The sequence below is a fragment of the Rhea pennata genome, chromosome 7, assembly GCF_028389875.1.
Source record: "Rhea pennata isolate bPtePen1 chromosome 7, bPtePen1.pri, whole genome shotgun sequence".
Lineage (NCBI taxonomy): Eukaryota > Metazoa > Chordata > Aves > Rheiformes > Rheidae > Rhea > Rhea pennata.
The window spans coordinates 28,028,869-28,056,657 of record NC_084669.1 but is presented as its reverse complement, the minus strand read 5'-3'; the positions used below and the strand labels follow the sequence as shown (position 1 = coordinate 28,056,657).

Here is a 27,789-nt window from a genome sequence, read left to right as displayed (position 1 = left end):
GCACCTGCAGAATATGTGTAGCAGCATTTTAGAAAGACACTTAGTTGTCCCATTCACTTTCAGGGCTTAAGCAGAGACATCTTATCCAGCCTGAACATCAGTTTGTAGATACTGCAATCTCCACTTAATCCAGGTCAAAGATTGCCAAATGGGTAAATTAGTGAGGAGAGACACTCAAGCCTCAAAGCGTGCAGCTACAGTACTCCGAATTTCCAAACAAATGCCTTACGATGCAGATAATGGCAAGCTTTCTTGTAAGTAGATGGTAACAAGATGTGGTACATCCACACCACACTGTATATCTAGAAATTAAGGGACCTGTCAGTCAGGTGTATAGGACAGGCAGGGACACATGCTAATGAACATCCACACCAGAGAATCCTTAACTAATTATACAGAGCTGACAAAGAGTTAGAAGACTCAAAAGAAGATGGCAATCACCAATGCAGCAGTGAAAACAACCTTGTCATATAGTCATTTCAGGGTTTTTTTTTAGATCAATATTATTCTGCGACACTACTGACAAGCTACTGGTTAGTAATATACGTTCTTAAAAGACAAGGAAGCACATTTAGACAGGTCAGACTCATTACCTGAGATAGCACGGTTAAGTGACAGAGGCAGCCTGGGTCATCTGTCTTCTGCTTATTCTACTAGATTGCTGTTCTCTAGCTGGACACTGAAACCATCAGGCCTTTAAGATTTTTATTAACATTAATTCCACTGTTTCAAGCTTATCTAGCTACTAGAAAAGACTGAAAGTTTCCAAAAATAATGCTTTATCTTACTGCAAAATGCCAGTGAAATTCATTAAATTATGAATGCTTTGCAGGCACATAATTTCAAAGAGAAAATACCAAGTTTCAAATATTTTGTTTAAGCTTTCCTATCTCAACTGCATGTAAAAACATCTCAGATCAAAATAAAGCACATTATAATATTCCCCTTCATAAGACACTTTTATGAGACTTCCTCTCATTCAGAGCTCAATGAAATTCCCAAGTCTCAAAATTTTCAAAACGAAAAAAGGAATTACTTTCTGCCCTGGCAAATGTAATGTGTTCACAAGTGTCTTGTCAACGCCTGTCTGCAGGTGGCAGCAAACTCCCCAAATCATGACTTTCCAGATACAACATGAGCAAAACACACTTCAAAGGGAAAACTAACTGCAAAAAAAGTACTGTTATTATGAAACAGAAGTGCTCTCACAGAAGATGTATAATTTAGGCCCATAAAGATGTGCCTTAACTATAACACTGATTTATTAAGGGTTGGTGCTGGGGTGTGAAGAGCCAAGAACCAAGCAGTAGACTTCCCTGCTGGGACAAGAGAAAGTGTGGGTACCCCTGTGTGGTACCAGGGGGCACACACAAAGGTATCCAGGGGTTCAGACCTCTGAAAGATCACCATGGCATAGTAAGGGAAAAGTGGGAGAACACCTTCAAAGCAAGGTCCTAAAGATCTCCCTTAATAGCTTGTACTTGGAAACATTAAGTGAATTCTCTGTAATCTATCATTTCAAATGGTGTCTGAAAAGGGATAGCACTCCTACAGACAACTCATATTTGGAGGTGACTCCTCTTCCAGCCTTTTTTAGCTACTTCTGTTTCAGCGTGTTGCTTCCCTGGGCGTTGGTGAGAGCACCTGGAGTAACAGAGAGATGACGCTTCTGTTGGCCTATTAAGACAGCTGTCTCTGTGCACAAGTTTAGGTAACAAAGGAAACCAGCAGCACCCCCATTTTCAGACTGCTTAAGAGTCTACATTAACAAAAATGAACACTTAAAATCTCTCCTTTTTTGTCAGGGTGCAGCAGGGCCTGGTGACTCCCTGGCTGGCAGCAGCAGAGACTCCCAGTGGGAGAGGGCTAGGCTTCACTGCAAGGGGACACCAAGGGAGCAGGGCAGCTGAGGTGGTCCTAGCCCCTGCATCAGGCACCTCTGGCAGGATGGGCCAAGGCCAGGCAGGGCTGTTGTGGGGCTGGAGTGCAGCATTGCTGCAGCGTTGCAGGGCTAGGGCTCATGGCGCTGGGCTAGGCTGAAATGGGGCCAGAGCCTGCGGGGGCGGGGGAGGCCCTGGGGAGGGCTAGTAAGGGTTCTTGGTGCTCTCTGATGCTTTGAGGAACTCTTATCATAGAATCATAGAATGGTAAGGTTGGAAGGGACCTCTGGAGATCATCTAGTCCAACCCTCAGCATAGCCCATACGGCGACTGAACCCGCGACCTTGGCATTAGCAGCACCATGCACTAACCAACTGAGCTAAACCTGCTCCCCAAATATCACTTTAGGCTTTGATAATCTTCCTTACTCTCCATTCTGTGTATATTTTATTATGAGGATTGTTAATAATTGCATACTATTTTTCCAATCAAATTTATTCCTCACACAACACATGGAGATGGAAGTTTGCACAGACTGAATTAAGGCTGCATAACCACCTGCTGCTCCTAATTTCCTGTTTCTGGTACAGAATCCTAATAAACGTTCTTAATGTATTTCTGATATCTTATATAGACTCTCATATATAGGAAGGATATATACATTCATTTGTTCTAAGAACACTCAATTTCTAGTCACCTAGTGGAAACAATCCTGAATAAATCCAGAGCAGAACTCAGTATTGGGAAATACAAAGATCCTTGCTGGGATATCAGCAGCGGTCTGTCCAGACCTGAGGAGCTATCTATTTGGGACGTAAATAAGATATAACTCAAGAAAAAAAAATTTTTTCTTCTTCTACAGACTCAGCACTGTATAAACACAGCTTTGAAGAGTACAGTGTGATCATATGCTTGGTGCCAAAATGTACTATGCAGAGCATAGAGTTTCCCAGTACGCATGCCTCCCACTGTTGTGTTCCTACTTCAGAGAGTAGATAAAGGAGAATATTACCTCTTTTCTGTTGAATTCCACAACAGCATCTGCATTATTAGTGCCATTGGGAAGGAAGGGAGCAGAGTCATCTTCATCTAACACATTCACCAGGAAGGGCACCTCAACCTGCATTTCTCTGAAGCCCTCTCTCACAGTACATTTGGCAATCAGTTCATATCGCTCTCTTTCTTCTCGATCTAGGCGCTGTGTCACACTCACGCCAGTGGTGTTCTCATTGTACCGAAATGGCAGACCTTCAGCTGAAAAACATAGTCACAGCATAAATAGGGACAACTACTTCCACTTATAAGGCTTTGGGAATTTTCTTCTTTAGTACTCTTTTGCAATACAGTAAATCCAACTGGACATAGCTATTATAGGTTAAAAAAGACTGTCATGACTGCATGATAAAAGGCAGACTCAAAAGTGAATGGAAGACAGTGGCAGACCTATAGTAGGCACACAGAGAACAAATGAAATTGATGAAAAGATCCTACAATCTAGAAGAAGCGCAATTTAAAGCTCAGAATATTCTCAATCTGTTCTTGGCAGGTGCAACTTGGAAAACCAATCTTTTCCTCAGGGAACAAGGCAGTCCTTCTCATCCTCTCTGTACATCTCAAAGGCAAAAATCTTCAGGCTCTGTTCACACTTGCAATGGGTTTTCCTCGTATATGATCAATCTAAAGCATCTACTACAAGAGAGATCTTAACAGTGTGGCTGTTCACAAATATTGCTGGTCCCCGAGTGGTTCAGTCTCATTTTACCTGCTAGTAGTTTGTAGGAAACACTGACATTCTGACATAGATGATAAACCGAGGGCAGCTGGAGCTGATGAAATGTGCCAGGTGGTTTATTCTCCTTGATGTGAAAGGAAAGATCCATTTCTGTGAAGCAAAGCTGCCTTGCTGTCAGGGAGCTGCATTCTGGTGCAGTAGCGTTGATCAAGGAGAGGTACACTGTGGCACGAGTAGCGGAGTCACATTCCTTCTCTTGGAAAGGGTGGGATGAAAGGAAGACATACAGCATCACCTTTGATAATGACATCCAGTTTCCTACAGCTACAGAAAAAAAAAATCACAGCAAAGGAAATATTTGATACAAGACAAGCCAAGATTTTTTTATATATATATATATTTTAACACATTACATGCTTTTGTCCATTATTCCACAAACAGCCACATAGTTCTATTATGTAACAAAAATAACTTTGAGCACATACATCACCTACTGACTACAGGGCCTTAAATCTTAACAACCTCAATAAGCCAAAAACTATAGGTGTTACTACCTGATTTTATGTTTTATGTTCAATCCCACTGAACAATGCCAATGTTCTCTCTCTAGGACACGGACACAAAACAGGTCACTGTCAGTAATCAGCTTTTTGACAAAACTGCTTTTGAATGGACTAGCATAGAGTGAGGTGGCAGGGGGAAGAGAGGAGCAAGTAAAATAGCAACTAGAATCCCAGCATCCAGGATAGACTCACAAACACTGTTAGCTGTCTTTTAAGTCATAGAACTCTGACAATTTATACCAGTTGAGGATATGGCCCAAACTGTATAGGACAAACTGTTGCATTACTCTGAAATAAAGAGTTGGCTAAAGATAACAACAGAAGCTAAAATCAGCCTGTGGCATCTAGTAAGATATCCTCAAGCCTCAATTGGTTTCATTATCTTGGTTCAACTACAGACAGAATGATAGTATCTCTGAGACAGATCTAATTCACTTGAAAAGACTTTCTAGGTCACTTTGATTCCCCCAAAAAGAAAAAACCCTCTAAGACTCTCAAATTGTGCATAGTGGTTCTTCCTGTGTTTGATTACAAAGAGCTTTCACAGTTGTGATTCCTAAACACCAAGTACCAACACGCACAGTGAAAATGGGTGAGATATCAAGAATTTAAACACTTAAAAATAAAGCAGTAAGTGCTTGAATTTGAACATTTAAATCTAAGGAATGTAAGTCAAAGGATAACATTAATATATAGCCCTTACAAACTCCACAGCTAGCTACACTCTTTTATAGCAGAATTTCTGCAACTGATCACAGTGGTATGCCATTAACTTCTCACCCATATCCTCCTTCACCACCTAATGATACCTAATTTCCTCACAGATCAAAATCACCAAAACCTATTTACTGCTAGAGCATAAAAGAGACGAAAAATTTGAAATAATTCACAAGATTTTTTTTAAAAGTCAAATCTCAAGAGATAAAGAGAGGCACACTTAAACATTAACTATTCAGTGTTAGATACAAATGTATTTTGTGAGCCCATGTTACCAGAGTTCAAGGGCCTGATGAGAGTTTGAACCAATTTAGCTACCTTGGTCTGGCCACTAATGCCCCGAAATAACACAAATGAATTGGCTTAATTTGCATTAGTGGATGAACAAATGGCAAATCCTAATGTCAAGTTGTCACTTACTAAAGCTGTAGACAACAGAAAATTCATTTCAAGTAGTATAACCTTCCTGCCATATTAGAGTCAACAGCAAGAGTGATAAGATCTGACCCAGGTTAGTGTTTACATTGGCATATGGCTCCCTGCATTCACTGTGGGCTTTGCTGGGTCTAGATACTCTTTTAAAATACATAAATGTTTTTTCCAAATTTGATGCTTACATTTTGCTGGATAAATCTCATGATCTCAACAAACTTTGTTTTATTAAGAGATACTTCAACAAGAAAAGCTAGTCTTCTCATACTTACACAGCGTATTAAAGTCTTCTCTATCTAGGCTCTTGCTGAGGTAGAGAAGTCCTGTTTTTTCTCTGATTTGAAACCAGTGATTTTCATGGGATCTTGCTCGAGAAATGACGAGATTCTGGCACAGATGGAAGTGGGCCACTTCCCCGTGTGAATCCCTCAAGGCATGGATGTGCAGGAGCGGCGTACCTGCTGCCTGATCAATGTAGACATTTTCTGAGTACTCTTTCCTGGGAAAGTAGAGACCAAAGGCAGCTGCAAAGGAAGTCACACAACAGGAGAGTTGCTCCCAGTTAAGTGAGTTTTGCATTGACATTTTCTCAAGAGATGCATTTCCAAAGAACTGAAAGCTTCATTTTTTAAGCGCATTAAAGAAGACATCAAAAAAGGCACATCCTCATTTGGCATAAATCAGTATAATTTTATAGCAGCTCAATGCAGAGATACAGCCAGCAAACATTTGCCCCATTTTATGTTTAACTTAAAAAATCTATTTTTTTTTGGAAGTAGAACTGCTTTGCTGTAAACACAGCCACAGCTGAAGTAGAATGCTTAATGAAGCTCTGCTTGCCAGATTTTACTCAAGTTCATGTCTGTAACTCTCAGCAATTCTTCCATTATCTTACAGATGATACTCAGAGAAGAAAAAAACTCTGACAAAAATCACACACTAAAGCCTAAACACACCTTCTATTTTGAGAAAGCACAGAAATGTATCAATGGTTCTCAAACATTTTATTGGATTACATAGAACCTCTTTTAAATAGAAGTTCTTTAGTGGCTGTCCCCCTTTCTAAATCGGCCAACCTGATGATTTTGGTACCGAAAATAGGAGATGGTTAAATAAAATTAATACTTTTGTCCTATAAGTACTTTAAATATTAGAGATGGGGGGAGATCAGAATTGACTTGCTTGGACAGGGGAGGGAAACATCTATTTTTAACAGAGTGGCTGTGACTGACCCATTGCTGTTCTATGTTCTCTCCCATTGCAGACATTTACTTGGAGGACTCAATTGTCCCTTGATGCCTGTCACTTCAGACGCTCTCATCCTACCAGGTCACTTTTGCATTTGCTTCTCTACTCCTTTCCTACACCTTTTGTCCAATTCTACTGCTTGCAAGTCCGATCACAGTGTAATGGCTGATACGCAATGAAAGAAGAATCAGTAAACATGAAAACACAGTGCAAATAGTGTGACTGAGCTGTCAAAAACTGTATGAAGCCTGACAGAAACTCAGACTGTGTTATAATCATCAAACAGGATCACTGCAAAGATGGCCTACAGATTAAAAACAAGTAAAGTTTGGCTGGGATTTTTGGAAACACAGAAGGTAAGCCAACACCCGTACCCACTGCAACTGACTGAACGAAGTTTAGCATCTTCTTTGGGTGCACAAGTAGGCCATTATTCGAATGAATCTCAGAGAAATCCCACCTGTAATGTATGTACACAGTGAGACTCATTGATATGTGCCATGAACACAGAAATACTGGAATAGACTGTCACTCTCATTTGCTGTCTGCATTGACAGCCAGCACTTGCTCCCACAGAACAGAACACTTGCATTTTGCAAAACTTTGCATCATTTTTTCTGATCTAATACAGTGTAAGGCACAAAAAAAGGTTCACACATCTGCTGAACAAATGAAATAGTAACAATTTCCACATGTTATTAACAGAAGACTAGCTTAGCTAAAATAAAGCCAGATACAACTGGAAATGGTGACAACAGAGCAATAAAGTTGGAGATAGAATACCAAAACATCTTCAAAATAGTATCAGGCTATGGCATTTATTTTATATTATTATTATTGGATCCATGTATTTATTCTACAAAAGGGAGAAGACCACAAACAAACTGTAAACAAGAGACCTCTAATTTCATGTGGAAATACCACAGAAACCACTGTACCTTGTAATGATTCATAACATCATCAGTATCCCTGGATGCAATTATATCTGTAGGATTTACAGCTGCCCATTACTTGTTCTACATGTACTTTGCAATATATGAATAAAGCGCTGAAGTAATACAGTAGATGAATTTTCTCCAAAGTAATTAATTCAAAGAGAAGCCAGTAACCTCTTCTATTTAAGACTTTTAGAAAGGCAATTTAACCAATGGTTCTTGACGGTTTCTACCCGCTATCTGAAAACTTACTGATTCCCGTTCCATCGCCATCTTGTACATAAGTTAGATTCTTCAACATTCTTAAATTTCAATTTTTTTCCAGTCACATGTCCTGTTAAAAGAATCCCATTCCAATTGCCTTTTTTAAAGTGCAAGAGAAGCTGTGGAAGATGTACCAATAGAAGTCCTAACAAGCAGTTTATTAACAGCAACGACATCCAAACAGCAAGTCCAGCCCTAGTGCAAGGGAACAGATTTTCCTGCGTTATTTTGTATAAGATCTTTTTCTAATCATAGAATCACAGAATTGGTAAGGTTGGAAGGGACCTCTGGAGATCATCTAGTCCAATCCTCAAACAAGTGGCTCATACGGGGATAGAACCCGTGACCCTAGCATTATTAGCACCATGCTCTAACCAACTGAACTAAACCTAACTTGAATCTAGGATTATGAAAAGTTAATGAGGAAAGAGAAGGGGACCGTTCATCATCAAACACATCATGTAGTGGGAGAATTGGCACCACAGCAGAGACATGAAAGCCTCTCCAGTAAAGAGTACACACAAAGCGGAGTATGTATAAAGACTACATATATATAAAGGGTGAAACTGGGAAAGACAAAGAAAAAGGAGAAAAAGGTATTTTAGAGTTGTAGTTATTTATTTTCTTGTCTTAAACAAAGACATTAATCTTGACATGCACATAGACACAGTAAGATCACTGTCTGCATATATTAAATGTAGTCTTCGTATCAGACAGAAAGCCTTCACTGAGAGGTGCACACAGAGCCAGTTCAGCAAACGCTAATGCACATAATGGGGAACAGCGATATTGGAGTGTCTGTTTGGATCAGAACGAAGCTTTTGAAGTGAATCTCCAGAGAGCCCCTACTCACAGAGCTTTGGCTCTTGCTGCAGAATCATCTTGGAGCAACTGAGCTCAGTTCTTTTTGGACTAAACTAAACCAGAAGTCACACTCCAGCCATTAACCACCTTCACCGTGGTGCCAGACTAGAGCTAGTCCAAAGTAAAAAGCTCTGAAATGCTGACAGTGTGGCTATTAGCTCCTCAGTGCTTGCTGTTTTGCTCTACAAATCTACTCCTCTAGGTCTGTACTACATACTAATGTAAACATCACTGTATTTAACTTTAAGCACATGAATAATCATTACAGGCATTGCTACTTAAACGTCTGGAGCTCTGCAACTACATTTCAGCACAGACCAACATCCTGACTGCTCATCATTGGGGGGGGGGGCGGGGGAAGTACGTTTGCTGCAGAATCTTCTTGGCAATTCTTTGGCATGGGTTCACAGGATCAATCATCTCCAACTGTCTCCCCCTCTGAATTTTCACAGATCACGCTAGGGAAAAAATCCTGTAATATAAAAATCTGATTTGTCCATAGAGAACAGAAATGGAAACCAATGCTTTCTAGGTTGTAAAGAGAGGAGGATTCCTTCATAAAATTATTTAGAAGCTGCACCACTAATTAACCTGAAATGTCTTTCACAAATATAAAAAAGCCACCTTGCTAATTAGAAGCATGCTTTTTTCCTCTGATTCAACTCTAAAAGTTGCTCAAATTAAATTCTTCCAGTCAGAAGTTTTAGTTTTTAGTTCAGAGGATGCTTCTGTTCAAGACAGCACCTAGGGGTACTTGTAAGTGACAGCAGTAGATATTACATGCTTTCATATTTTACTTAGCTGTAGAATCAATGCCTGCAACATTTGGACGATGGTGAAACAGGCATTTCAAAAGAGACTTTACAACACAGTAAAACGAATAAAATAATTAGAAAATTATAAATTTGATTTTGCCTTCTTATTGTAACAAGATTCACCCAATGTTGCTGATCTTGAAATTAATGGGATTTGGTAAAGTGGTCACTCTTTAATTCCACTTCAAGCACTGAAAGAGAGGTATGAAACAGACTGCCCAGGTCACAACTGCACTGCACATATAAACCTATGGAGGACGACTCTGAAGGAGACTTTTGAAGTTAAAATGTAGCACCCACTTCTGAGTTGCATTCATTCCTTTAAACCCTAGTAAGTTAAAACCAGATTCAAAAAAATTGCCATCTGGCAACTATGCTGCAGGAGGAAGAGGTTATAATCATGGCCAAACTTTTTTGTGTTCTGAAAAAAAGAAAGAAAGAAAAAATCATTTTTCAAGAACTTGCACAAGTCTCCTATGGAAGCCAGATGGAGCTTTTATTGAATCTGCCATTTAAATAAATAGGAGTTGAGATGGTTAAGCTCAAAACTGAGAGTTAAAGTGCTTTTCCTTATGAATTAAAAGCCAAAGGATATTTCACAACCTTGAAATACACCATGAGAAGGTTTTGCCCTAAAATATACACCAGTAACAATTATATGTGTCTACACACATACATATAGTAGCATTTTAGCTTCTCTGAAGTAATTCTGGAGGATTATTTATTTCTTTTTGCAGAATGCTCCAGTTCTCTGTTCTATGAACAATCAGTGCAGAAACACTGCAATGCATCTGATGGATTAGCAATATAACATGGTAATAGCATATCAATAGCATATAGATGAGCAAAATGATCACGTTTAAACGGATGTAATGTGATTGTCTAATAGCTTCTAAAGGAAAGAGATACAGTTATGATGGCATTATTCCAAGTAAAGGAGCAAAAACAGATAAAAATGAGTGTGAAGAAATGAGATTATATATACTTTTAAGTCTGGATGTAAACAGAGCTTGTGAAATAAAGCAATTTGTCATGTGACTTTTCTCCTTGGCAAACCGTTAGGTAAATAATGCATTTTCTGATACAGAATGATTTTTTTTTCTGCAAAATACCTTGTGGAGAACTGTAGTGGAAAAAAGATGTTTTTAATGCTTTTTATTCTTGCCACTACAGATATGAATTGAAAATTACAAAAACTAATTATAGCACCATTCCTCTTGTCAGCAACCATGAGGGAAAAAAATATATAATTTAACTTTTTAGTCATGCCATGAAGTGGCATAAAATATGTTTTTGTTTGTAAATGGAAGGACTTCACTGTGAAAGACAGTCTCCCAAACAAAGTATGTAATCATCTTTCAAGGTAACATTGCTGACTTTGGATAACACATTTTGAAGTGAATTATCCCAGTCACAGGATTTGCTCTGGGAAAGGACATGCTTAGATAACTGGAAAACTGTCTCAGCTCCTTGTGGATCACTTGCAGGGTGATGATCTTCTCAAAGAAAACAGGAGGTGGTGACAAGAGAGCACAACTAGGGCACTGCCCGGCCACTACCTGAAAGCATCCCACTGCCCCGGTCTGCACGGCAAAGAGAGGAACTGATGCGGGTTGTGACAGTGAACTAAAGGCAGTGCAATGTGGCAGCCAACTTGCTTCTGAAACTGAGAGTTAGAAGGCAAGAACTAAAGCCACAGAAAAGGTCAAAGCACTGCAATATCCAACTTTATGCCCACTGCTTAGCCAAATCACTAGCCTCAGATTAGGCAGAGAGGTGTCCTGCATGGCTCACTGAAGAAAATTAAGAGCTGAAATGACCATCACTCAGCTTAAGTTACAACATGCATCTAAGAAAGAGATCTGATCCTGCTTTAAAGCCTTCAAGCGATCAAGAATCTAACATACTTCCTGAAAATTATTCTGGGTTTAATTACCCTAGTCATCCAAAAACCATCACCACCACCAAATCCCTCCCCCCCCCCCCCAAAAAAAAAAAAAAAAAAAAAAAAAACTCTCTTTCTCTAGCAGGAATGTTTATGACTTTCAGCTGCTTTTCACCAGTTCATGTCATACCTCTTTCCACTAGATGAAAATCACCACAAATCTCATGACGCCTCCTAGGTTAATGTGCATTTTCCACAAAAGCATTTGTTTGTGTGTTAAAGTTATAAGGAGAAGAAAAAAGAAGTTAGCAAACTGGAAATGAAACAAGGATTTGTTTTCCTTTAATAAGTAATATACACCTACATAAATCTTTAACAAACCTTACTCAGACTTGCCTCAGCATTTTGGAGGACAGCATGAGAATTTATAAAGAACGCAGTAGACCTCTTTCTCTCATGATCAAAATCCAGAATGAAGAATTTGCATACACGTCAAAAGAAAAGGGGTATGTTTGTAAAGCCAAGACAACCCTATCACTGTAACATAAAGGAGATAATGACATAACAGACAAACATGGGAGCCTCTCTGTTAATAATACTCCATTTGTGACACAGCATCAGATTTCAACAAGCAATTATCTGGCAAGGTTAGTTTTGTGTTCCCCAAAAAATTATCTTTACTCCTGAAGAGCAGCCATTATGTTCCATTACTAGTATTAATATATCCAGTGCTGGATTCATCAGAAAACAAAAGCAGCAATGCACTTGCATATTGTAAATTAAGGGACTCACCCACTTAAAGCCCTACTACGCCCTCCAGAATGGAGAAATAAATTTTATCCTCGCGATCTGAAAAGTCAGTCAGTCACTTAGAAAAAATACTGCCACCTGATGGAAAGGCAGCACAGAACAGCATCGTTGGAAACATCATGTGGATCAAATACCTTGCAAGGAGGATCACTGACTGCAGAAGAGGGGCACTGACAGTATCTACCATTTGACACAAAAATCAAAATGTTCCTGCTAGCATGTAGATGAATGTCTCTTCGGTCACGGATGGTTTAACAAAGAGAAACATCTCCATCCTATACAGGGAATCGCTCCAACCTCACCTTGAGCTCTGCAGCAAGATTAAGTGAAGGTCTCCTCACTGCTCTAGCCATCGTTGGGACTGATTTAAAAAAAATAATCACAGAAGTGGAACTATGTTCAATACACCTGGCTGCACATTACTAGAGATCACCAGTAATAATAATCCTAAAGGCAAAACATAACTGTTTTAATGCAGAGTCCAGTGCTCCAAAACTGGCAAAAAGAGCTGCTCTGGAGCTCAGCCAGCATCTACAGTATGCGCGAGGACATAAGTTGCTCATGGTTGGCCTCAGCCAACTGAGAGTTGCCCATCTTCCCCTGCCTGTGCAGGGTGGACAACCATCACCCACGGGGACGACTTCTCAGGCAGGTAGTTATGCCAGAAACCCTTCAGGGCCTAGGCAGAGTATTCAGAAGTCACTCCTGGTTTCACACAGGCAGACGTCCAGCCAAACTGGGCCGTGCTGAGGCTGCAGCCCTGCTGCCCCACGCGCAGGCACCAGACCCGCTGAGAGCTACTGCAGCCCTGGTAAAGGGCAGAACCAGCAAACACAGCAGCAGCTAGCCGGCCATCGATGCCGCTCAGCAGCATGGTATTAGCATTTTTGGGTACGTTACCTTTACGATAATCGTTGCACAAATTCTAACAGATGTGAACCAGAGAACATGAGAAACAGTTTTGAAGCGAAAATGAAATGAATCTGGTTTCTGAAAAGCTGCTCTTCTGAACTCCCAGGAGAGTGCACTAGGGGGGAGCCAACGCACAGCTTTATACAGAACTTTTGGAAAGTATGTGCAAACTTTATGGAGCTGGGCAAGTAACTGCTGAAATTTCACCTGTTGTATATGTTTAAAAGCAGCACAGGTGTTAGAGAACGATAGCATGAATTTCAAGAGCTGCAGTAACAGTGGCATACATGTTTTACAGAATATGATACTTCCAGAGGGAACAGGTCCTTACAAAGTGATGGTAAGCAGATACAGTACCTCACTAGAAGATACTCCAGACCTGATAAACTAGTCTGCTTTAAGCTAATTGCCTCTCTTGTGATTTCTTTACCAGATTCCCATGCTCATATTGAAAACAAATTTAACTTTTGGAAGGAAAACATGGAAATTAAGTAGATACAAATATAATACAACTGCTCAGTTAACCACCTGTATTAACCTGCTAGTAAGGAAACTCAGAATGAATTCCATAAGATATTAATAAAACAAACACAGTAAAGCAAAAAGCTAAGATTATTATTTAGGTTATTTAGGTTTCAACTTCTGTGCAAAACTGCCTGAAACAAAAGCAACACTAATAGGAAAGAAATTTATTTTAAAAAATAGTAACTCAATCTTTGGCAGTAAACAAAGCTTTCAGCAGTTTCAAGCACCAGAAACCAGGAGGCATCTCTACTGAGATGCTGCACAAGAAACATCTTGTACAATTCAAAGCACCTCTTCTCCTAAATATTGACAGCATTTTTTGTTAAAAGTATGTAGAAAGATTAACAGTTCATAGTACATATTCTCTCAATATGTCCAAGTCCACCCCAGCAGGAAACACAGGATGGATAGGGTTGGGGGCTGAACTAGCGCAGCTGGAGATGTACAAATAAGAGAATCAAGAATTAATCAAAGGTCCTTAAATTTACAGTTTAAATGGTCCTCTTTTTTCCCCGCATTACATAGATCCACAGAAAGCGGCTAAGATTACCAAGAAGGTAAAACTGAGAACAAATGTTGCAATAACAACTGTGTAACAGTCCCGGCCCTGTTGTAGACAGGCTCTGCAAGCATTGTCACCCTAGTCTACCATTTCTTTCTAGTTATTTTCTTTTATTTTTACTAGTTTCAGTGAACTGAAAAAACCCATCACATTCTAGGTTCAATCGTGGTGCTCTTATCTCCGACAAGGGGAATTATTCTGCCTTATATGACAAGAGGTCCCAAGACAAGAAGGTGGACTTGGTCTGCTAGCTTTGTTTTATTAGGGTTTTTGTTTGTTTTATTGTCACAATAAAGGGCTCTTTTCTATTCACCCTCTACGTGCATTGCACTCTATGCACCTCCTGCAGTGTGTTTATGCATTATTTACATGCAAAGATCATGATATGTGAGAAGTCAGAGCAGACAAGCAATATAGGTATCACCATTCTGTGCTAAAATTGGCACTTTAGTTGTAAATCTCAAAACCATAAAACACTCACTCAATAATGTGGTGAAATACAAATGCTCTAAACTCTTGTTATACTTCAGTTAGCTTTCTCTCATATATTTACTCCAAAAAAAGCTGAGATCATATGCAGGGTAAGCACTATAGCAGTGCTTTGTAGAACAAAGTACTGAAAACTAAATAGATTTAAATTACACACACACAAAAAAATAAAATAAAAAAAAATAGGGCCACCTCATTCACAGGTATTCGGCAGCATACTTGGTGAAAGGATCCTTTAACATAAAGATCAGTAAGGTTAAATTATCTTAGTTAAAATAACATCAATATTACAATGCATTTTCCTGCATAAGATATGGATTTAGATCACAATGCTGCTTCCTTAATAAATATAAAATACTGAGTTTTCAAAACTATGAGACAAACAAATAAAAATCAATAGATAATATGGAATTTTTTTTTCATTTCATTTTCATACAACAAAGACTTCTGTATCTACAAAATCCTGAGTAGAATTACTACCTTCTCTTAAGTTTCTCTATTTCCTCTCCTCCAGCTGCACTTGATTGGGCATCATCAAAATAAATGTGAGTTCTCCTGTCAATTACAAACAGATGGAATTGGGCATCGCAGATAACATCAGAATTGCACTGTGCTGTCAGAAAGTTAATGGCTGCAAACACCTCAATCTTCCTCCTATTCCTAAGCCATTTTGACATGGCAAATATAGCCCAGTGAACATGTAACCATGCGTCTCAGACACAAGTTTTCTCCCCCTCCTGGTGGCCAGACTCCAACGATTAGCAAAAAGGTAACCTTTGACCAAATGGTAACATTTTTAGTTTTGGATTTTGGACACAGCGGCCAATTCTTCCACGGAAATCAACAGCAGTGGTTCTCTCTCCTAGTCATGGTCACAGGGATCCGATTTTCAGCAATCAGGTGCAGGCGGCACCTTCTCATCTTCTGAAGAGCGGACCACTTCACAGCATCTCTATTGATTTTACTTCAGAGTTTTCACTGTTGCACAGGAAAACCTATTTTCTATATTTAATGTAGATGTGTAAAATTTAGGACAGATCTTATGCAGTGTCAGTAGGAAACAGATCAGCCTGAATTGTGTTTTACTCATACCTAGTATTTCTAGCTTCTCTCATTTTCTCCCATTCAAGCAGTTCATGAACGAAAGACAGCAGTATCATTATTCCCTTACAACAGGAGGCAATCAATGAAAGCTTTGGCTGTTGGTGGTTGAAAATTTTCCAGACAAACAATAATGACATGAACGTGCACCTCTCACAGGAAAGTGCTGTTATCAAGAGCTGCTATTCTCCTTCCAAACACTCAAGGGAGCTATGAGCCTGCAATTTAATTTTTCAATCCAAGAAGTATCACTGTAACTGTTAGTTTTTTTTTTTTTCCTTAATTTAAAATTCTGCTATGAACAATCAGAACACTCTGACTTACATTAGGTAATCTATGAAAACAAAGGAGAGAATGTGTTGTTTTGTTATTTTTCATTTATATTATTTCTTTTCTAAAAATGCATATACATGCTTCAAATTACAAGATATAAAAAAACTAAAATTATGTTACAACACAGCGGTATTTGAACCTTTAATTCCTTAACACACTGACAGAGAATACACTTTCTTACGTACCTTACAAAACAGATCTGCTTTTAAAGCAGTTTTGTAGAAATCTATACTACACTTGCCATCATTAAAAAAACAAAAACCCAACTTGACATGAAACCCCACTACCTCAGCTATGAACAACACTGCTTAATTAAACAGAACAATTTTTCCTTTGGGGACTTTTAATCATTACACCATAGTAGTTAGCCATTAAGCTGTTGTCTTAAAGCATAAATATCAACAAAATGGCAGAAATTATTGACAAGGCTTGGGAAAGGGCTGACATAACACTGATGATATGCATTTGACACCAGCAGTTTCTCTAGACTGCTCTTATTGTTGACTATTGACTTTAAGATAGAATGCATTTTGGAGAACTTAAAAGGAGAAAATAGTCAAGTGTAAAAGAAACAGAGTAATACTCAGAAATAGAAAGAACTGCCTCTAACTTTTCATATCCAGGTAAGAACATCTGCATGCTCTGATACACGGTTCATTCTTACAGCACAGCAGGATGTGGGACAGCAAGGGACTTTACAAAAGTTTTAATTCTATTTCAAAGTGAACTTCTGTGTTCTAGCCTAGCCCTTTTCTACTGGGCATGTCACGACCCAAAACAATCCTCCTTTGAATATTAAAGACTGAATTTGCTTAAGATGTTTCCTAGCTATTTCTAAGACTTCTTTATTATATAGTCCTGTAAGTTAGAACTTTGTCCTACACTTACATCCTCTACTGCCAAAACAACAGAAGACAATTTGTTGATCTCTCTCATATTTACATTTGGTAATCCCAGGCAGCAAACAGAAAATGAGTAACAAGTGGGGGTTTTTTGTACAGTCTTTTTCCAAAATGCTTTCTCTGATGAGAAAGAAGTAGCATTTCTGTTGGGAAACTGCTGATCACTCACCCTTAATTATTAGTAATTTCTACCACATATAGGCCTGAACTGAGACTGGGTTGCTCCAATACACACAGATAGTCCCTGGGGTTGATATATGTTCTGAACTGTAAGATTATCAAAGTAGTCATTTTGATCACACTATTTCAATCTAGAGACAAAGTCTAAGCGACATTCCCAGAGTCAAAGAAAAACTGTAGTAGTTCAGTGACTCAGCCTCTGGGCAAGCCTATACAAAAAGAAAATTGAAGTACAAAATCTATACATGCAGATGTTTCTCAGACGGTGAAATTGAGGTATTTCTGCTCTGTTTACGTGAAGAAATACCTCAAGTAGCATTTGCAGTTACAAAGAGATAATCAAGTCCAGTTTCAGCCCAGTAACTCCATTCATATTTCACCAAGGCTTTTTATTTCTCCAGCTCTGCAGAGGTGGTCACTGCACCATTTCACCTACAGCTCACATTCTTAATGTGAGCATCAGAAAAATACCTTACTCCCTCCATTTCCCCTCTTTCCCTATCAAGGTAATAACAGGGACTGAAAGACAATAATGCATAATGAAAGTAGAAGTTTAGTGTTCAACCGCATACAGTAAACTCAGAAACGCAGGTCTGATCAGAACCTTCTACCTGTTCCTTAAAAACACAGTGCACGAACATACCAAACACAATTTTATGCCATGGCTAAGACTTCACTTTTCCATGACTGCTTTTCATGAAACAGTCTTTCCCTGGAGCAGGGATGAATAGCTGGCTGGCTCAATGCTTTTTTTTCCAAGAGTAAGCATGTATTGTAGAAGCTTAACAGAGCTTAATCTTAAAATGTGAATAAAGAGCATGCCCTATCATCACAGTATTAAATTTCATGCCAAAAAGAGACACCAACATACAAACATTTATAATTTTCTTTTTTTCCTCCCTCTGCACTGCAGTTACCAATAAAGTGCTTCCATCAGGATGTATTCTTCCTCTCACAAATCTTCTATGCTTACAGTTTCAGGACTCAAGACTAAAGCTAGATTTTCCTAGCATTTACATAAGTGTGACAGAAAGAAAAAAAACTAGGAAAAACCAACCTGCCTGACTAAGCTCCTGGGATTCTCATGCCACACTGGATTAAGCAATACTAGATCAGGAAATTTCTGATCAAATTTGCTATTTGCAGTTAAAATTTAAAAAAGAGAGAGGCAAGCAGAAGGAACTCTAATACAATCTCTGTAACACTGTGAAATGTTCCTAACAAAATGTTACCTATATTTTTGTATTCAAAACTTGAGAAGAATTACAGAGGTGATTCTCCCAGGTACCTGGGAGATTTTTTTTTTTTTTTTTTTTTTTAACAATATACTCCTAGTTTGGGGCTGCAGAGAGAAGGTCCAATGCAGAAATCAATCTTCTTGACTCAGAATTGTATAAAGTATCTACAGTTGAGTTCTCTGATGAGCACTAATGATTCTCCCTCGAGCATTAGCCAACTATAAGGCTCAGTTTCTACATATATTTGGCCTGCTTTTCTTTTGCTGATGTAAAAATATTTTCCTGAAAGAACAGCAGCAAAATGTACTGGAGAATTACACCTTTTCTAATGAGACTTCAGTTTAAGGAAAGTGATGACAAAATTGCTGAAAGCATTTTGTGGCTTTCTTGCTGCTCCATTCTGGAACGAACACTGGCAAGTTGGGCGGACACACTGTGGGAGTTCTCATACACCGTCTGGCAAAGATCAAAGAGGTCAGAAGGAAAATAAATAAGTAAGTATCAGTTGCTTGCTTATTTCTCCAGTTTTAAAACACATTACCAATCTAACAGACATTGATTTCAAGGAATAAGCTACCACTCTGGCTTTAGGTTTGCACGATCAGCCCAAAGGCGCTGCAGTTCCCAGCGAACATTCCCCAGCTTCTGTATGTTTTAAGAAAGGTTCTGACCTCCTATTTTTTTCTATGCACTGGAAAGACTTTGCTCAGGTAACTAATCCAATTAATCTGTGCAATTGGAAGATAACACAGAACTCAAACAAACAAACAAAAAAAAAACAAGCAAAAAAGGCTTCTGGTGCAATGACATTACCAGCTAAACCTGGCACCTTGACAACACTCTGGCCCACATCCTCTGTGACTCTGTGTCCAAGTATCTCAGCACATGAGTTCCATTTAATTCTGCAGATACAGCATCCCACTAAGAGACAGCACAATTGGGGGAAGCAATTTAGGTGAAGGCTATTATCCCCCTCTCACTCCCAAGTAACATTTTTAGGGATAACATCACACATACAGTATTTCTATACTACTCAGAAAAACCCAACAGAAAAACAAGAGCAGTAGAAATGCTCAGCCTGTGGCCCCTTTTCCTGTAATGCAACTGCAACATGCCTCCTTTACTGATTGCATGGCAGTTCACATACAGATAAAACTCGGTGTTTAGAAAGACAGAAAACAACTAACAGACATTAGATGCTTAGTGTTACATGGATTATAGTTAGCATTACATTACAGATGTAAATTTGGTTACTACATGTAAGAGCAGGCATAAAAATAGGCTTGCTATCAGCCAAGACTTCTGACTAATTTTCAAGCTCACCACCTCATGGTTCTTGTTGGAAGAAAACCACCTTCAAAAACCACAGATTGATGGTTATGTCACATCTAAGGGTGCACACTAGGCTCAAAAGCTTCCTTAAACATGGACCATGTTTTTTTATCAACGCTCTTGATTCTTAGAGTGTAAACAGAGTTTGAGAGAGCTGAGTTGAAGATGTATGTTAGTTAACCAGGAGCTGACACAGTTGGCACTGCTGTGCCAAGACTGCTCAAACTTCACAGAGGAGAGGCTGGGCAAAGTTCACTTCAGCTCTCCACCTCAAAGAACACCGGTTAAACCCATATTTGAGTTCACGCTTCCATGTAAATAATGCTGAGTCAGTACCGAACAACAGACTCAGATCATTCTTAGCTGACACTGCAGGCACATCTTAAGGCACATTAAAAAAAATAAATAAAAAAAACAGTAACAACAAAAAAACCCAATTACTTGCTGAGCTCAAGAACACTACAGACTTCATCAGGTTTGAAACTATAGGCAACACTTTGCAAATACTTGCAAACAGGACAGGAATACAAATTTTAGCATATCTGCAATGATAGAAAACGTATTTGTGTGAGGATGGGTGGCACCTGAGAAGGGCAGACATATGCTTGAGGACTGTCACTTAAAAATGTTCAATCAGAAAAAAAAGAGAGGAACTGCTAAGGTTTAAGAACTTATATTAAGAAAAAACTCATTGCAAATCCTCAGCTCCTCACTCCTATTCCCAGGGGAGTGATATATGTTGTTTTAAATTTCATCTAGAATTTAGTTTCAAAATGGTATTTGGACTGTTTGCACTATTCTAAGAGTTTAATGTGCTTAATGTGTCTCTCTGTAGCTCAAGTCAGTAATATTTGTTTTTAAAATTGAACATATTCTCTTTTAAACCAAAAGTAACATATCACATCAACTACAATTCTTCAGTGATCCTTATCCATTTGACTGAATGTTACTTTATCAAAAAGCCCAGTGGAGTCGGTCAGTCTACACATGTCATTAAAACCACCATTTTTTATTGGATGCCATAATGATTCTGTGGACCTACCCAATTCAGAGCTCCTTGGCTGACCTAATTTTGCTAAAATACCACTTTTAACACAGATCACATTGCTCTGACTCTCAAAAGCTGCTCTAAAATAACCATCTGATGGGAATGCCTAGTTGCATAAATTCTGTTTTTTATTGCTCTTCATGCATTCAATTGGCAAACCTCAGAAAGGATCTCTCATGTTGTTGCAGTGATGATCAACAATGTAATTTTAAAATTAGATTTATTCATTATGGGTTTAATTCACTTTTCTCTGAATAAAGCCAGAGTAAATCAACTTAAACAGCTGTGTGAGCAAAATATAACTCTCTTCTAGAGCGAGAGACAGGGCATATAGCTATACAGAAGACCTCCATGGCCATGAGGATAAGGTCCAGAACATAAGGAGACCTCCATGGTCACCAGGGAAGGCCCAGAATAGAACAGCTCGCTCACCTGCAGACTATTTCTCTGTTTCTTCAGTATTCTCTCAGTAATGGTGGATATGTGTATTTTTGAGACTCTGTGTCCATCTCTTAGGCATATGCAGTTACCAATATCTTTTCTTGTTTTACAGAAAAACTCAGAAGGCATAAACAGACAGCACTTATTCAGAAAAATATTCTCTTGTGCTACAAATTTTTCAAAACCAACTGTTATTATGATAATCTCTTTTACTATAAACCTAGAAGAATGCTAAAACAAACAGACATTTTGATCACATGGACATAATTACAGTCACAACACTAATTCCTAGATTTTACCTTTCATTCAAGAAAGTTAGAAAAGTTGTATGGTAGGGATAAAGGACCTTCCTTAGAAACATTTCATTTTATGAAATAAGAACCACCTGCCACAGATGTATCATCATAGTAAAAGATTTAAAGTAAAACCTCTCTCATGAAACTACAGATTTATTATTTAGACATGGAAGCATATACATAAAAGCTACACTTAATAAATATACATGATAATACAGACAGCATTACATAGATTTTAATTATAAGCAAAAAGATTTACTGAAGTGCTTCTTTAAAAGTAGTTACATTCTTCTGGAGCTGGTTGGATTAAACCTGTCTCTTCTCAAATATGTAAAAACCATCATGCTTTCTAAAATAATTTACTCTGAGAAGTTCATCAATGAAACCATTAGCTAATACTAAGCACATCAGAGACCATGTCTAATATAAGGAAACAAAGCATGGGCAAGATACACATTGCTCCTATTCCAATTATAACGATTCATATCTCAACACTTAAATTTTGTCTCCATTCCCATGTAGGACAATCTATGTGCTAATATATGCTCATTCATGCACACGAATCCACATCTGGGAAATATCAAACAAAAGAAGTAACAAAAATATATATAAACAGATTTGGAACCTTAATCCATTATCTACAGCAAGAAAATGTTTTACAAACAGAATATTCATTTAGCATTTTATGTATGAATACACAACAACAGCCAGTGGACCTAATAAAATCCTAATTAGTTTTTCCAATGTTAACTTTACAAAAGCCTTGTTTTTCATATTGTCTCACCTCCCTCTAGCCTCCTAGGCAGCCTTATTTCCTAAGCTTTCTTTTAATTGCCCTAAGATTGCCACCCACAGCTTTCCAGAGCTCTGACAAAACAGAAAGCTTTCTCTTTCCATCTGAACTGGGCTTCTAGCTATCAACAGTTAAAAGTGAGTGAAGCTGGACTATTTTCTAAAATAATGCTCCACAATGAAGTTTCCCACTTTAAAAAACACAGGTCATGTGGCTAAATATTAGCCTATGAGTAGTTCCTCTGAAGCAAAGCAGTTACTCCTGGGCTCTGCTGCAAGCACGCACCTCAAGGCCCTGGGGCCTTAGCTCCAAAGCCTAGCTCTTTGGTGGCAGCCTTCACCCTCAGTCTTTCCCACTCCAGCACATCACAGAGCTGGGCTCTGCCTAAAGGAACGAGGTGGGTTTAAATCAACCTTGCCCAAAAGAAAGGTTTTATGGAAAAACCATCTCTGGGGTTCTTAGTGCCATGCAAAGTTTTTCCAGTACAAAGGAGAAGCTGGCACAAGGACGAGAACGGCAAGCCCAGACAAATTTGACAGGCGATGTAACTGTAAGAGATCCAGAGGGTAACTCACGCGCGACAGCAGATTAACCTCGGTGGCTGGAGGGGCTACTCCTCCTTTCTCTTCTCTCTTTCTCTCTTACAGAGCTTGCCAGCCAAAGCTAGGGAAGCTGATCTGTTCTTCCAAAAGCTGCCATTTATCAATCTATAATCTAACCATGACGACAAACCAAAATATTCCCAGTTAAAAATTATCATGGTTCGAAGACTTCTTTGCAAGTTCTTCGCTTGCCTCTCCGAAAGCAGCAAGTTCCCACAGAGGGGAAGGGCAGGCAGCCTGGGGCGGCAGGCAGCGCAGACTCCACATGGCACGGCCATCTGTGAGCTAAGCTTTACAGTTTTTGCTAGATCAAGCTTTTTCAATAGTACTTCACGGAGACGGCAACCAAGAGACTTCATTTCATTGGCACAACTCCTAAGATTTAGGATATAGCTGCACTGAGTTATTTGCTTTGGAGATATATGTGACTTGCCCATTCACATGAAAAAAGTACGCTAAGGTCTTTTAATGATGACTACACGCGAGGTCTAGTAAGAGAACAGATTGCTGTATCGCCTCTTCCACAGTAATCCAGACAGATTGTCAAGCACAGATTGAGTCCACTGCCTTTTTTTTTTTTTTTAATGATTCCTCTGAATACTGACAAAAGAAACAGAGCGAAACCCCTGCGAACAGACTGATGGCTTTTGCATTTTTACATTACTTTACTCTGGACTTGAGATGATAAACTTCCTCACACGTTTGATTGATGTAACTAGCTTAACTGATTAATCACTTTGCCTCCTAGCAGTTCCTTCCTGCTTATATCCAAGGAAACAGTCAATTAGGACTGTAATTAATTCTTCCTCTCATGTTGGGGTAAATTTGGAAGGTTGTGACCACATGAATGCAGGCAGTGCAGCTGGTTAATCTGTAACCCCGAGCCTGATGCTCCTAATGAATAAACTACAGCTCTTTTACTTCAAACAAAGTACCCAAATCCTCTACAGTCTGTTTGGATACCTACAAAAATAGCACCTACAGGAAATGCAACATCTAATCAGGCAGTTGCACTGAAAAACAATGAACGTTGTCTTATGTCAAAGATGTACGAATGGGTACCTCATCAGAAACCTTCAAAAGAACCTACAAGACCAAAAACACCCACTGAATTCTAGTAAACAAAGATTAACAAATCCAAGAGTTAGGTGCCACAGCTAGAGAAACAGGATTAAAATTTTTAAGCACAAATCATAGCATCATTGGGAAGTCTTATCTGGATATAACGTAGACTCTCCAGCATGTTTTTCTACAAATCTTAACTGGTCATCTTTCTAAAACATACTCCATCCCAGCAGTAGATCTTGGGAAGCAGAAATTCATTCAGGGAAGGCTGCACACCACATGTTCAATAGTCAGGCTAGATAGCTATCCGACTCCTTTCTGACCGTAAGGCATAACAGCAAAGGTCTGAGGAGGAATCTCCAGAGTATTTCAGTAGGTTGACTGCACTCTTGTAATTTTCACTTATTTATTTACATTACAGGAGCTCCTAGAAGGAAATGTCAATTTGGTAACGTGGACTGCAAAATAGAGGCCTCCTCCTCCAAGGTATTGTGTGGTTGTAGATCGTTCAATTATTTTTGTGAAGCTGTTCTGAACAGCATGTTCTAAGCATCTAAAAAATATGCTGGTTGGTCAAATCATGTGAAGTTTATAATGCTTCAAATAATTTGAATGTATTTTTATATTATATAACAAATAAATTACCCTCAAATCTGGTGAAGGCAAGAGATAGAGACAGAATAGCAAATCAGTGGGAATGAATTTCCAAAATTTCAAGCAAGCTAAAAAAGATGCCTTAATTAAAAACTTTTGGAATGAGTGAAGAGGTGATACTGAGTTCTATATATTCAAATTTGCCCTTAGAGTTGCATATCTGGATAAGACTTCAGACTGAGACTTTTGGTTTTCTGCCCAGATCAGCTACAGACCAATTTCATAAAATTACCACAATTCAAGAGAGAGAGATGAAAAATCTTAACCCCTGGTTTGCTTGAGCCTTAAAAAAAGGCTACAGTTTAATTTGGGTCTGTGCTTCACTCCTTGAAGCAATCCAAATGGAAGTATGATTATCAGCTTAATCCAAGTCAGCGTTATCTTCAAACACTCAACTACATTAAAAAAAAAAAAAAATTAAAGCCAGCTAAAAATTATTAACAAATGTGCTATGTCATATACTGATTCTGTGATTTCTCACCATTATTTACATGGGAACATCAAACAGGCCTTTAAAATAATGATAACAGTGACCTGGTAATTTGACCACAGATTCCAGATGATTTCTAATGTTTAAGGCATTACCACAATAAAGTTTGATTTATTGTTACATTTTCTCCAATTATTCTCCAATGAATGGAATAAAAACTGTGTCACAAAGGAGCAGCTAAGAAAGATTACCTTTTATTACTCTGCATGTGTTTAAACATGTGCATCCAGTAAAGCAGTGGATGTACTTTTAATTAAAATCCAAAATATTTATTTTCAATCAAATAACATCTTAAATAACCGCTCTGGAAAAAAAAAAAAAAAAAAGTTAATCTTATGCCAATTTTTTTTTTCTTTCCAAATAATCAAACAGATGTCCCAATGAAATTTGCCATTATTCTTTCCAGGAGGAGAGCAGCCATGACTTTTCCAATAACTTTAACAGAATTCATTCCAATTCTGCTTTCCTGGACAACATGCTAGGAAAAAAAACGGGAAATTGCTTCCCTGAACACTTCTTAGGAGGAAAATACTATTAAAAATCAATCTTCATTTATCCTACAACAAAAAATTGCGCAGGCAAGCACCATACTCTGAGTACTTTTCTATTCAGTGTATTTGTTCTTTATTTTTCTTAAAAGATTTAGGCTATTTCAAAGAATACACTTCTAGTAGCGTATCATACGAGAGATAATGCTGTACAGTTAGGTAGGTATAAGTACACATCATCAAATATTATGCCTAAATAGAAAAATGTTTTTGCCTACCATCTCTGCATCTAACCAGTATATACTACTGGAATATAATTGCTCCTCCACTTTTCCGTCATCAAGGTTTTTCCTGTATCTGCCTATACATCCTTAAAAACATTATGGGAAGCATACTGATGAACTCTTCCCCTTTTTTAGGTTTTGATTTCTGAACTAAATTTGTAATGATTGTAAATGCAGTATCTGGCAGTCTTCCAGGTAACTACTATAGCTGTTCCCCGAATCGGGGGTGGTAGGGAATCAAATATTAAGATATTTTGTTGCTACTGGTTAAATACTATTCATAGGAAACAGAGGGTCAAAATAAACTTCAATGAACAGTTTATTAGGATTTTTGTCAAGATGATGGGGGGGGGGAGCACTGAGGACATCTAGTATCAACCTAAACACCTTGGAAAAATCAAGGTATTCTACTAACAGATTGCTGACATTGATGTAGGCTTGGAGCATAACAATCAAGTCTTGATTTTATCTATGCTTAGAAATGAAAGTCTACCTCCTGTCCGGAAACCATTCCAATGAGAAGTCCACTGCATTGATCAGTGTTCCAAGTCACTGATCTAACAGAGAAACTCCAGCTGCTGGGCAAGCAAAACATGGACTGGGAGCTCTAGCAGTTGCTTGGAAAAAAAAACACCTAGAGTGGCCTCCTGCAACAGCCAGCATCACTGGCTAGACCATTTCAGCCTCTGTTTGTTTGAGGCATTGTCAGCTGGCTGAAAAAAAGACAAACCCGAACCAACCTGCTCCCCCGCTGCAAACACCCTGCAAGTATTCAGCATGTTTCTTCTGTTCTCAAACAAAGAACTTAAATTTAAATATGGCTTTAAGGTTTGTGAAGAAAAAAACATCATCCTCTTTGGGCCTGACAAGTAAGTATATGATGCAGTAGTACCAATTCGGATGTCAAAACATCCATGAAGAATTTCACTCTCCAAGGTCTCTCGGTCTACATTCCCTCCTGCCCAAACTCCAAGAACATAAAATGATCAAAAAATTTTCATGACAACTGGCTGATCACCTCCATGTTTTATTAAGAGAAGAACAGTAACAAAAAAGTAATCATGTTTGTTGACATTTTCGTATTTGTTTGGTACTGTAAACAAAGTCTTTAGATCCCCTGACATATTAATATCATCCCTTTTAAGAAAACTTGTTCTGTTTTCACATCTTCTCACTTTGGACAAGAAAAAGCACTCCCCAAATTGAGTTGATAGTTACTTGCACAATCAAAAAACCAGAGGATAATTTGAATTTACTGTTCTCCAAACAGCTATTCTAAAAATGCTATTCTAAGGTGCAGAAGGTTTCCTCTGCACAGAAGTTTTTCATAGGACAATGAACACAAATTACATGGAGTGGTTTCTGCATCAATTACTGTTCTTAAGCCCTTAAAAATGTAAGTGTGAAATAATATCTCTTGGATACAGAATCCAACTCCATCACTGTGAGACTAAATGGTCTCACTATGTTTTAATATATCCTTCCCCGTTTCCTCCCTGATTAGTCAAGAATTTTATCTCCATTTTACACCTGAAGAACCAAGGCACAGAGAGACTAAGAATCAAATCTAGATGTTTTTTGCTGGCAAAATTATGTCCATCAGGTAAAATCTCTAACATGGATGTGTCTCTACACATCTTTGACAGACTAAATCCATCAACAAATCTGTGTCTTTAAGGGCGTAATTTCCATTGCAAAGAGGAGCCAGAAGCAACACAGGGAGATTTGATCCAAATACAAAGATCCTCTCTAAGACTGAGTTGCACTGATAGTCCTAATATACTGCATACAAGGGGACCTAAGGGACTTACCGAAAACCGCACACCCTGCTTTGTCACAGGCACCTCATTTAACTGAGGTCTAATTAATAATAGATTAAAGCCCTGGCCACGATACCATCTCTTTTCTT

At 38.5% G+C, this 27,789-nt stretch overlaps 1 protein-coding gene across 1 annotated transcript in view; it reads right to left on the bottom strand.

Moving 5' to 3' along the window:
* The window catches only part of RET (ret proto-oncogene), a 43,050-nt gene extending 35,270 nt beyond the window's left edge, over positions 1 to 7,780 (bottom strand). Inside the window, exons 1-4 of the mRNA XM_062580460.1 lie at positions 7,741 to 7,780; positions 5,597 to 5,848; positions 3,643 to 3,936; positions 2,893 to 3,134 (exon numbers count right to left, since the gene is read on the bottom strand). Coding sequence (XP_062436444.1) covers positions 2,893 to 3,134; positions 3,643 to 3,936; positions 5,597 to 5,848; positions 7,741 to 7,780 — 828 coding nt within the window. The remainder of the gene's footprint in view (positions 1 to 2,892; positions 3,135 to 3,642; positions 3,937 to 5,596; positions 5,849 to 7,740) is intronic.
* Positions 7,781 to 27,789: the final 20,009 nt, after the last annotated feature.